The sequence below is a fragment of the Crocodylus porosus genome, unplaced genomic scaffold (assembly GCF_001723895.1).
Source record: "Crocodylus porosus isolate Cpor-Errol unplaced genomic scaffold, CroPor_comp1, whole genome shotgun sequence".
Lineage (NCBI taxonomy): Eukaryota > Metazoa > Chordata > Crocodylia > Crocodylidae > Crocodylus > Crocodylus porosus.
The window spans coordinates 19,772,674-19,785,114 of record NW_017728912.1 but is presented as its reverse complement, the minus strand read 5'-3'; the positions used below and the strand labels follow the sequence as shown (position 1 = coordinate 19,785,114).

The window sequence follows — 12,441 nt, the reverse complement described above, 5'->3', positions numbered from 1 at the left end:
CAGCAGCAGGAGCCGCCACCCCCTCTCTGTGCCCCCTGGACAAGCTGCTTGCTGCTCCATCCTGTGCCCCGTCCCGACTGCAGTGCCTGCCCCAGCCCCACTCCTTCCCTCACTGCGGGATCCTCAGTCTGTCCCCCCCCACAACCCACGCCCCTTCCTTCCCCCCTCTCCCCTTCCTCCACAACAGACTTACCAGCCTAATGGCACTCCATGATGCCCAGCTGTGTATCGGAATCGGATTGGTATTGGCTGATAAGGCTTACTAAAAATCAGCAATCGGTATCAGCCCAAAAAATCTATCGGTGCATCCCTCGTTTCTAATTAGAAACTGGAGCTGGCTAATCTGACTGGCATTTACCATATTGAATTTTTCATTTGGTGATGCAAATTTCTGGAGGTATCTTTTGATGTCTTGTGCATCATATTCATCTCTCACTGCTTTATTGGCACTGTCACAGTAAAAAAAATGCTCATTTTATACATTACCAAAGATTGCTTCCAAAAGTAGTAATTTTTCTAATTACCATGTTTTCTCACATACCACATGCCCCAAATAAGAAATGCGTCTTGTTTTTTAGGAAGGCAAAAAAGAATTCCCCCCCCTCCCTCCCCAGTTATGCATGCATGCAGCAGGGACAGAGCCTAATCTTCAGCTCACTCACCCGCCTTTTCCTTTCAGGCAAAAGCTACACTTCTGACTCTTTCATAGCTGAAATATGAGCTGCTCTTGACTGCTCAGCCAAAGGTTGGCTCTGTAGCTGATGCTGCTGAAGACTGGACTCCATGGGCAGACCTAGGAGAGAGATCAGGAGTAGCTAAATTACAAATTCTTCAGCACAGTTGCTGAAGGAAAGAATTGCTTGATTTATCCATCAACATGATTGTAAAATAATAGTTTTTTTAACACCTGTTGAGTGAAGAACAATTAGCAGGGATTGGGTAGATTTCAATTGACTCTTTTGGTGCTGCCTGAATAGAAATGCCACTGCTGCTATTCTGGGCAGAAAATCAAGCTTCCTCACTCAAGACAAGCATCCCAGTTTTGGAGAGGAAAAGTGCATGCAGTAGGTGAATATATTAGGAATTGGAAGTAAAACTTATTGTCTTGACCATCAGATACCACCAATAAGTAGAAGAAAATATTTTGCTTACTTTTAAAAAATCATTAGAAGTAGATACTTGTTTTAATCTTTGTCCGTAGATGTCTTGCTATGGAAACGAATGTTGTGGATGTTTTTATTCTTGGGCAGTTCCCTAGTGTTTTGATGCTTTCTGAATGCATTGTTAAAGTGGGGTTTGCCTATCTTTTGGTTATTTTAACTCTGTGTCATTCTTTAGTGAGAACTTTTTCCATTCAAAATTGGGGATTTTTAGTACTTTGTGTTAATTTTATAAAGTGTTCTGTGTTGCAGAATTTTTTGCAATTTTTATTGGTGTTGTTTTAGACGCACAGAAAATATATAGAATAGAGTAATACATAGATTACATTTTACAGGTATCTTCGGCTCTCCTGCTTTATTTTAAATAAATTACCACTACGCTGCGCCTCTCAGAGAGGATGCAAAACTATAGTTTGCATATTCTGTTTGGGGAGAGGGTTGTGCACTGCTTGCATCATAACAGCGTGGCATTTTTCTGAAACTGATCCAGTCAAGTTAAAAGGAAGAAAAATACGAGAATCAAAAAAAATGAAATGAGGAGAAAAAAGAAATATTTAGGTGTTTTGTAAACCAACACAGTTCCTATATGATTTTGTATGAACTGTTTTTCAGATATACAAAAGTGAATGACGGCATGCTACAAAGGAGGCATGAATATTTTTTTTCAGATTTTTGAGCAGGGTGGAATAGGATCACATTTTAACATCTAAGTCAACTTACTTGACATTTTACAAGGTGGAATAGAATCTGGACCCTAATCATCTGCAGCCTGCTTTTTGTTAATTTCAGTAAGAGCTATATCAGCGCTTAAAATGTTGGTCTTTATTTTTATTTTTGTTTTTTTGTTTTGTTTTTTTTAATCTTAAGGCTGCCTGGAGATTCAAGAACAAGAATAGGGTTCATAACATTTGACAGTACTGTTCAGTTCTACAACTTGCAGGAAGGATTATCACAGCCTCAGATGTTGATTGTTTCAGATATTGATGGTGAGTAAGAGAAGTGGTTACAAAATATTTTAGAATCTACTTCTGCTGTTTCTAAGGAAAGATTAAAATCTACTTAAATTTTCTGTTGTATAGTAGGATGGTGTGAAACTTGGATGCGTTTCATTGTGAAGTTGTTTCAAGCTTGAAACAGCAGAATCGAAACGAAAGGCTTCAAAACAGCTTTGAAACGAAACGAGCACTCAAAACGTTTAAAAACTAAGGAGAGGGAGGGGGCAGAGGATGGGAAGGACAGCTCTGATATTGACATCTAGCTCCTGGTTCAATTTCCCAGCTCTCTGATAGCTTTCCCTAGCTCTTTCCCAGGGGGCGCAGGCCCCTGATCTGCGTGTGGGTTTCAGCAGGTTGCCACTGCAGGCTGGGGCCAGTGGCACTCACTTGAGGCAGCCTGTGTTGAGCGCTGTGAAGACTACGGTACTGCTGCTGGCCCTAGCCTGCAGTGACAGCCTACTGAAACCTGGCACGCAGATCCGTGGGTCTGTGTTCCCCGGGCAGAGCTGGGGGAAGTGATCAGAGAGCTGGAGAATCAAACTGGGAGCTGGGGGAATGTTCAGGTCCCTCAGCTCTCTGATTGTTTCCCCTAGCTCTTCCTGAGGGGGTGCAGGCCCCCGGATGATGTGGGATGACAGCAGGCTGCTATGGCCAGCTGATGATGGCAGGAGCTCTGGGCTATTTTCCCAGCTGGCTGCAGCAACCTGTTCAAACCCCACGTGCAGATTTTGGGGCCCGCACCCCTCAGGAGGGCTGAGGGGATGTGCCAGACTCCTCTTGGGGGGGCATGGGCCTCTGCATGTGGAATGACAGCAGGCTGCCGCTGCTGGCAAGTGATACAGGTTTTGCTTTGAATAGTTTGAGGTGTGGTTTCACGGAAACCCTTGCACATATCTCCTTGAAATTATGCCCTTAGAAGGGGTTAGCATCCCTGCAATTTTAATCTGAACCAGGCAAGAAATGACAAAGTTATAAGCATTTTTGTGATTCCCCATTAGCCTATGGGCGAAATGTCAAAACTCATTGAAATAGCGTCAAAACAGTGAAACATTTTCGATTAAATGAAATGGAACAGTGCTTCAAAACAGCGAAACGAAACACTGTCCCTTCAAAATGGCAAAACAGAAGTCAAAACAAAACAGTGCTGTTTTGCACAGCTCTAAAAAATATGCATAGCAAAATGAGGGTGATCCATACATCGTTTTTACTTAATGTACAATCTGATCATTTAAAAAATAGTTGGATCTGAAAAAATGAAATTATGATCATAATGACACTGGCACTGATAAAAACCATTTGTTTATATAAAGTAGATTTTGTGTGTGTGCGTGCGCGCGCACACAAAAATAAATTTGAGTTATACAATTTTTTTTTATACCACAGATCTAATATTTTTGTGGTATTTGTGTGTTTTTCATTTAATAAAATTTTTTTTCCCATAGATGTTTTCTTACCTACACCTGACAGTTTACTTGTAAATCTACATGAAAGCAAAGAGGTAAGATTGATCAAAAAGTACTATTAAGTTCCTTTTCATTCTAAAAAATAAAAATATGTTTCTTTTTAATTTTTTTATTATGTACCTTGTTATATAAATTCCATTGATTTCAGTATTTAAGTTCAGTATCTTTAATTTTGCCTGAAAGTCATTAACATATTTTAGAGTGGAAAAACTGTTTATTTCTTTATTCTGTTTGTTTGAGATATCATTGGGTTTTTTAAAAATGTCATTTTTTGTGCAGTGTGTTTAAGATGAGATGAAATATACATGTATGTATGTATGTATGTATGTATGACATGACTGTTGCCAGTACAGCTGAAACTGGATCCTTTTTTTTTTTTTTTTTTAATTCTTGACTTCCTTTCAATAGAAAGACTTAGACTTAGTAGGAATCCCTGGGCATCAATTAAAAAAAAAGACCACACAATTTTTTTTTTTTTTTTTTTTTTTTTTTTTTTTTATCAGTAATACCTTTCCATCTGTTTTGCAGTTGATAAAAGATTTACTGAATGCACTGCCAAACATGTTCACCAATACAAGAGAAACGCACAGTGCTTTGGGTCCTGCACTTCAGGCTGCATTTAAACTGATGTCTCCAACAGGTGGCCGCATATCTGTGTTTCAAACACAGCTGCCATCCTTGGGTGCAGGGCTTTTGCATTCCAGAGAAGATCCCAATCAGAGATCAAGCACGAAGGTATTATTAACTTTATATTGGTGCTTCATTCATTTATTTAAAAAAATGTAACTATTTATTCTTTATGTAATGTACCTCTCTTTAAGGCAAATGAGCAGTTTTCTTCAGAGCCAAACTGATGTTTGGCTAATGCTGCAAGAGTAAACCTAACTAATTCAGTTTTGATCGGGCCTGGAACCTGGAACTGAATGAACAACTGAGTCTGATCAGTAGAATAATTCTGGAACTTCAGTTCTTAATATTTTGTCCATTTGTTTTAAAAAATCCCAGGAGTAGTATATAATTCAAACTGTTTCTGACTGGAATGCTTATAAACTTCATAAATATTATTAATAAGCAATTAATATTTATCATATTAAACAAGATTATAGTTGGCTATAAGCTTAACCTAATGTGGTTTAGATTTGAGAAAATAAATGCAAACAACAAGAAAGGTGTAAAGTGTAAAAAAAAAAAAAAAAAAAAAGCAATGCTTTATATTATGCTTCTTTCTCTTTACAATACTATGCTATTTAATAGCACTTTTTCTGTCCAGCACAACATGTTCCCAGTTCTTAACCTTGCTGTGTTCTTATTCTTTGTTGTCTACCAAAGGGTGTACAGCATCTTGGCCCAGCCACAGATTTTTATAAAAAGTTGGCATTGGATTGTTCAGGACAGCAAACGGCTGTGGATTTGTTTCTGTTGAGTTCACAATATGCTGACCTGTCTTCTTTAGGTAGGGGAAGCCAACTTTCATACAAATGTACTTTCATGTTTGTCACAGTTTTCACTTTAATGCCTAATAAAGGCTCCCTAGCAAATTTTGTCTTTTAAGTTGTATAAATAAGTTGTTGTCACTTCTCTGAAGAATGATGGAACTGATTTGGAAATCAGTAATAGGAAAGAACAGGAAAGCCAAGCAGGTCATATCAGAGGGTCTGTTTATGCCAAGTCTCATTCATGCTCAAAGAATAAAATAACCAGAAGGCAAAGAATGAAGAGAAGTTTGTTAATGCTCAATGTGGAACACAGGACAAATATTCTCATCCAGAGTTTTCTAAATCTAAGCTAAGCTAAGGCCTGTCTCTGTACACCAGCCATTGATACACTGTGTAATATGGCATGAAACATTAGAATTGTGTTGTGGTGGTAACAAATAGTGGTTCTTACCCAGGCGGCTGTGGAGATTGTGGAAGGGCCATAGCAAAGAATTCCTGGCACAAAGCTGCTCTACAGGTGCCAGCTCTGAAAAGCATCAGAGCCTCACAAGTACAGACAGGCCAGTTAGCTCTGCCGAGAGGTAAAGTTAGCTCAGACACAGCGCTGTGTGAATACAGCTGTGTTGCTTCTCCTCCAAAGCTGGTATGATTTGCTTTTCAAAAACCTTGTGAACTATCTGGTTACCTAAGGTTTAAGGACAAAATCTAAATTAGTTCTTTAGGTACTGCAACATCTTGACATTCAGGAGCCTGGCAGTAGGAGAGTGATCCAGAGAAAGTGGATTAGGTACTAAAGTCCTGACAAAGTCAGTAGAAAGATGGATTCACTTTCAATTCAGAGACCCTGGAAGTTGCTAGAGGCAGACCAAAGGAAACACCAAGCATACGAGGTGTGTCTGAACACTCACTGCTCTGCAGAGCTTAGGCATTTGGCACAGGGGTGAGCGTTGGATACCTCAATTCACTTGAGATCCAGAGTGCTCAGTCCCTCTTCAAAGAATAGATACTAAAATGACCAGTTGTAGTGGGAATGGTGTATACCTTTTGGCTAATACCTTAGTAATTGGAGTGTATGCTGAGAACGTGCTGGGTCTCGGGTTCTCCTCAACCTAAGGATTTAAAACTACATCCCTCATCTTCCAGGAGAGTATCTTTAACCACAGGCTGTAAAAAAAAAAAAGTCTAGCTGAAAGCTCCCACTGCCCCTCCTTCTGAAGAAGCTTGTTCATTGTGCAGTCAAAAATGTACATATTATGGGGTCAGGAGGAGGTAAAAAACAGAAGCAATGGCCACGAACTCCTGGAAGACTACTTCAGGCTCAACTGTAAGAAAAACGTCTTCACAGTCAGGGTGTGCAGACCGGAAAACTCCCCCTCCAAAGGTGGTGCAATCACCTACTCTGGAAATCTTCAAGAGGAGACTGGACGGTCACCTCACTGGGGTCACCTGACCCCAGGTGTCTTTTCCTGCCTAGTGCAGGGGGACTGGACCTGATGATCTTGCAAGCCCCTTACAATCTATGCATCTATGAAAAAGGAAGAAACTAGTGATTCTGGCACTCGGCTAAGAATGGGATAGTCCTTGCCAGTCACTGCTCTGTGATGTGTTTATATGTTTTATGTTATGTTTAAGTTATTTCTACATGTATAAATATTAACCATCTTTCTCTGTCTCTTTCTCTCCCAAAGCTTGCATGTCAAAATATTCTGCTGGATGCATCTATTATTATCCATCTTTTCATCGTAGCTACAATCCTGCTCAAGCAGAAAAATTGCAAAAAGACCTTAAAAGGTACCTTACAAGGAAGATTGGATTTGAAGCAGTCATGAGAATAAGGTGTACAAAAGGTATGGCATAACAATTAAAAAGTAGAAAATGTTGTTTGTGTATTAGTTTAGACATTGTATGTAGTCATTAAGTGAGATTAAAATGCACCATGCTTCTTAAAAGACATTCATTTAGAACACTGTTGTAAGCTGCGTGGGTTGCTTTTGTTTTTTGCTTACATGAGTAAGCATTTGAACTAAGGTTCTTTTTTAAAACTTTGGGGTTAAAGTAGGTAGTTTTTTGTGAATCTCATTTTTTCTTGTCCAGAATCAGCTGGAATAGTGACTCATAGTTAGGAACTTCTTTCCACTTAGAGGAAAAGATGTGTTGCTGCTAATGCAACTTCTGTTGTTCACAGGATAATCGTCTGGAAGGAATTAAAAATAACTAATATAATTTTCTGTGCAACGTACTCAAATGGTAAATATCACGTATAAAGTCTTTCCATTGGGAGATCCTAAATTTTAGACCTTGAAGTTTTCCAGATAAGAGCTGTTATAACTTGTGGGGTGGGAATCTTGTTGTAAGAAGAGGACTCTCTTATTTTCTGTCCTGGGGACAATAGAAGAGGTTTCCATCAGCAGCAGAGAACAGTTCCTTCCTAATCCTTAAGGGAAAAGGCCAATGGCATTTCATCCCAGACCTGAAAGAGGTCAGCTGCAAAATGAAGTGGAAGATCATGGCAAGCTACAATAATTCCCTTCCTGGAATCAGAATGGTTTCATATTTCTCAGCCTTCAAGGTGTTTGTCAGCATTTTCTCTCAGGTCTTCCCACAGAAAGTTCTAGGGTTTATGGTAGGTCAAAAGCACTACCGGTTCAAGTTCTGTTTTTTTGGCTTGTTGATAGCTCTAAGAATATTCACTAAAGGTGTGCATGGTTTTAGCTGTATGCCTGAGAAAAACAACCTGTTTATGTGTTCTTCCCTAGCTGGCTGGCTAATAGAGAGTAGATCTTGATTACAGATTTCCAAAAATGTTCAAGAGGTGCTCACTCTATCCAGAAATTAAACCTTGTACGAGTGCAGTACCTTTGAGCCATTTTGACAGGCCTAGTATTTTCCTTAGAACATATTCCAGAAACCATTTTGTCCATGGTGGTGAGAACTTGCCATTCCCTGCTAGGATTACATGCTATTATATGAGGACCTGATACCACATGCTGTGTACCAAGTACATGCACTGTGTACCAAATACCTCCACAACTGGTCAATATACATTCCAGACAAGCATTCCCTTGACATATTCTTCTGCTAGCAGTATCCTCTATGAAGTAGAAGGAAATCAGAAAGCATTTTCAAAGGGGTCGTCAAAGCCTGGAGATCCATCCTGCAGCATATTTCCAACGGACTAGTAGTAATTAACGTGATTGCACAGTACCACAGGCATGCTTTGCATCAGCAAGTAGAGGAAAACACTCCCATTTTGTTGGCAAGCTGTCTAGCTGTGAAACTGGTGTACCAGACATCAGATAAACTTGTCTGCTTTCTGTCTGCCTAGCATCCAGAACAACTTGGTGTGTATACCCACTATAGGAAAATTTATCTAAATCAGGGGTGCTTAACCCCAGGCCCTCAAGCCAGATCTGGTTTCTGTTGCTATGTCATTTAGCCCATGGAGCTCCCCATGGGCTATGACCCTGTACCCTGGATTGGGTACGCATGGTAGTGTGGAGCCTGACTCTCTTTTTTTTTTTTTGTGCATGGGGTGGTCCAGGGCCCTATCCGAGTACACGGAGCCAGGCATAGTTGGTGCAGGGCCCCATAGCCCAATCCTGGCGCACAGGGCCCAATTCCACATATGGGGCCAGGCAGAGGCAGTTCAGGGCCTGATACAGCCTGCAGACTGGTCCTGTGCCTCTCATCTGGTCCATAAAGCCAAAAGGTTGAGTGCCACTGATCTTAAACCATTTGTAGAATTGGAATTCTGTATTTCAGAACTTCTTCTCAGACTAGTCCAATCTCAGAATGTTTGCTACTTAAAACAACAGGTATTACAACTTGGAAGCCTGAGGCCAGTATCTCTGATTCTTTCTGATATCTGGGGCTGGAAGAGGACTTCCTATATCTCTATACAGGTGTGAAGTCGAGCAAAAATAAGCCAGTCTGAGTTTGACAGTCCCAACCAAAGGTCGACCAATTCTGGTTCCTGCATTTTCTGTGTTTGTCATTTCTTATTCCCAAGAATTTTGCTAGTGGTGTCAGGCTTGTTATTGTAGGGTAAAGGGAGAATATTCTGCTTAGACTTGAGCACCCTTCATCTTGCAGTCAGATGCTGAATGCTGCTTGAATTGTAGAGGAGCCCCTGCTCTTCGGTGGTTTGACATCTTAGTCAGCAGGAAAGATGCGCCTATCTAGATTTTCTGACTCATGCACTACAAGGTCCCTCAAACTGCATGAGACATCCATATCTGTAATCTTGCACTGTCTTGTAGGTATGAATCGAAAGATCTTGACTGTCCCTGAATTGTCAGCTGGGAGTGTGGGAAGGGGCATGGGCGGGGTGGAGCACCGCCACCCACCACCCCGTGCTGACGCCTCCCAGGATCAGGGCCAGAGCAGGGTGAAAGCAGCAACGCCCCTCTGTGGGTCCCATAGGCACCACCCAGCTGATCAGATGGTGGGGGGGGGGCAGAGATGTTGCATGTGGTGGCAGCCACTGCTACCATCCACCACCTCCTGCCTCCACTCTGCATTCAGCCACACACACGCCTCCTTGCAGCCATGTGCCACACCCCTGGCCACCAGGCATACACTTATTAGAAAAGATAGAGAGCACGTGAGGTATTAGATAAGTGCCAGTGCTCCTCCATTTCCCACCCCCAAGCACTCGATCTATACAGATGTTGGGCAAGCTGGGTCAAATAAACACAATGCTGGGCATGTGCTGTGCTCCATGCTGGAGCGCACCAAGTTTAAAGCACCATTTTTGGTTTTCGTTTTTTAATGTCTGCAAGCAGCCACTGTGATCTTATGAGCTTTTAATTCTTAAAGATCTTATGGGATTACTGATCCAATGGCATCATTCTCCTTACTGCCTCTATCAAAGAAGGTGTCTTTATTGATTGCTATTGCCTCAGTCTTTCCTTAGTAGATGTCTATAAAGCAACTATGTGGCTCTCAATTCACGCTAATCACTGTGAAATCTCCAAAACCCCAAAATGCAATGCTGCATTGGAGAAAATAATGATTCAGTCATTAGTCTCTTAAAACTCTTGAGTTCCTACCTCCATGTGAACAAATTTATATTTTAGAGTTGGGTACAGTACAGGTCATCACCGGGGGAGAAGTTGCTTACCTTACAGCAAATGAGCTCTTTAAGAGGTGTTCCTTATATACTCATTCTGCAGTCTGCCCTTCAGCTTCCCCCTTGGAGTTTACTAATTTGTTCAGTGATTGAAAGAAAACTGTGATACGAGTAGCACAGATTATCCTTTGTCATTTATGCATAACATGAGGAGAGGCAAGGTGCAGATACTGCTGAGCTCAAGTTCCCTGAGGTTGGAGTGTGTATGTAGACAGCGTATTTTGATCTGACCAGCTTATAAATTGTGGTCTGACACACATCTTCTATACCTTTCCATACAGCATAACTCATTAAGGCATGTGATACAATTAGAAGTGTGTTTTGCAGGATATGGAGACATACCTGCAGTGTTTTTAACTTTACTAGCTTGTCCACATAATTGCAGCCAAGGTGCCTATTATTGTGTACCATATTTCACAGTGTACAAGTTGAGTTTTGAAGCCCAGTTTTTAACATTTTAAATTCATCCTCAATTTATACGTCATATCACAGTCCCCTGCGAGTGACACGAGGCTCAAGCACCAAGCCCAGCCCTATGAGCAGTGCTGGACTTGGTACTCGGCTGGTACAGCCGGACTCAGTGCTCAGTAGTGCCTCTTGCAGCAGGTGGGGCTGGGCTTAGTGCTTGGCTGGCATGACCCAGGCAGCACAGCCTGCAGGGGGTTGGGGCATGCCAGCTGAGCACCGAGCCTGGTAAAGTTCACAGGGGATGGGGATGGGGATGGGTTTGGCATGCAGCAGTCAAGCACCCATCCCCTGTGAGTTCTGTTGCCTGGGCCACACCAGGCGAGCACTGAGCCTGTCCTCTGCAAGCGGCGCTGCTGAGCACCAAGACCAGCCACACCAGCCAAGCTTGGTACCGCTCGCAGGGAATGGGGCTGGGTTCAGCACTCGGCAGTGCCGCTCACAGCAGACAGGGCCAGACTTGGAACTCAGCTGGCACAACCAATCCCATCCCCTGCAAGCAGCGCTGGGCTTGATGCTTGGCTGATGCAGCCCAGGCAGCAGCCACTCACGGGGGACGGGGCCATGCCAGCCAAGCCGGATCCTGTCCCCTGTGAGTGGCACTGCAGCACATGTTCACCCCCCCAGGTGTTCAGCCCACAGTGAAGGCGCACAGGGGCCCCTGCTGCTTGTGGCCATGTCCACTGGGGCCCTAGGGTCCTGGATTCAGCAGCAGTCCATGCCCCCAGATTCCAAATTGGTAGAATAGCCCAGTGAACTGTTCCTGTGACACCTTTGCCATACAGGATTGTTCCAAAATCTCTTACTGTTAATATTATGGTTATGCAAGCATTGAAATTCCATTGATATTTAGGAAAAAAACTATTGTACTGTTATACTGTTGAAATTGGACACTTTGATTGACAGAGAATAATTGGCATTGAGTTTTCATGCTGTTGTTCCTATCTTTAAATTATTTAATCTGTTTACAGGGCTTTCAATACATACTTTCCATGGAAACTTTTTTGTGCGATCTACTGACTTGTTGTCGCTTGCCAATGTCAATCCTGATGCTGGATTTGCAGTACAGATGTCCATAGAGGAAAGCCTAACAGACACATCTCTGGTTTGTTTTCAGACAGCCCTTTTGTATACTTCCAGCAAAGGTAATTGCATAAATCCACTACCCTTAGTTATATATCTTGAATGACTCCTGATTCATTTTGAAGCAGTAATTATTATGTACTTAATGCAGTAACCTCTTGGAGAATGTCTATCCCGCTATGTCTTAATTTATGGCAGGAAAGAGGAATATTTACTTCAAGATGAAGTTTATTTTGTGTTGAAGTAGTTGCGTTGCTAGTTAATGAATCTTGCAGAAGCCAGTGGGTAATACTGTTGACAGAATACAAATCTCCTCTTTGCTCTTGTAAGTTGCTTGCACAGCTGTCTCATTACCAGGACAACCTAATTAATGCTCATGATTTTAGTTATACCAAGTGTGAATTGCTGCAATGCATCTCAGATGAAAAATTCTATGAGCTAGTAAGCATAACAAAGACTCATGACATTACTTAATTTTATACATAATCACTATTTCCATTACGGTCAATGGCTGTATTTATGGTTATCTGTATTTATGGTTATCTGCAGATATATAAGACATCAGGGCCTACAAAATTTATTTTTAAATTTAAAAAAAAATCCAAATTGCACCTAAGTCAGTTTAATCTTTTTCTCTAAAGAAGCAAAAATTCTGTTAAAATACTTATTTTTTGGGACCTGCACCCTATCTCTGTGCTGTTCATAAGT

The 12,441-nt window shown here is 41.6% G+C and overlaps 1 protein-coding gene across 1 annotated transcript in view; it reads left to right on the top strand.

Annotated features, from left to right (window-relative positions):
• The window catches only part of SEC24B (SEC24 homolog B, COPII coat complex component), an 84,393-nt gene that overhangs the window by 51,460 nt on the left and 20,492 nt on the right, over window positions 1-12,441 (top strand). The window contains exons 11-16 of the mRNA XM_019533962.1: window positions 2,028-2,146; window positions 3,598-3,653; window positions 4,147-4,353; window positions 4,948-5,071; window positions 6,743-6,901; window positions 11,622-11,795. Coding sequence (XP_019389507.1) covers window positions 2,028-2,146; window positions 3,598-3,653; window positions 4,147-4,353; window positions 4,948-5,071; window positions 6,743-6,901; window positions 11,622-11,795 — 839 coding nt within the window. The remainder of the gene's footprint in view (window positions 1-2,027; window positions 2,147-3,597; window positions 3,654-4,146; window positions 4,354-4,947; window positions 5,072-6,742; window positions 6,902-11,621; window positions 11,796-12,441) is intronic.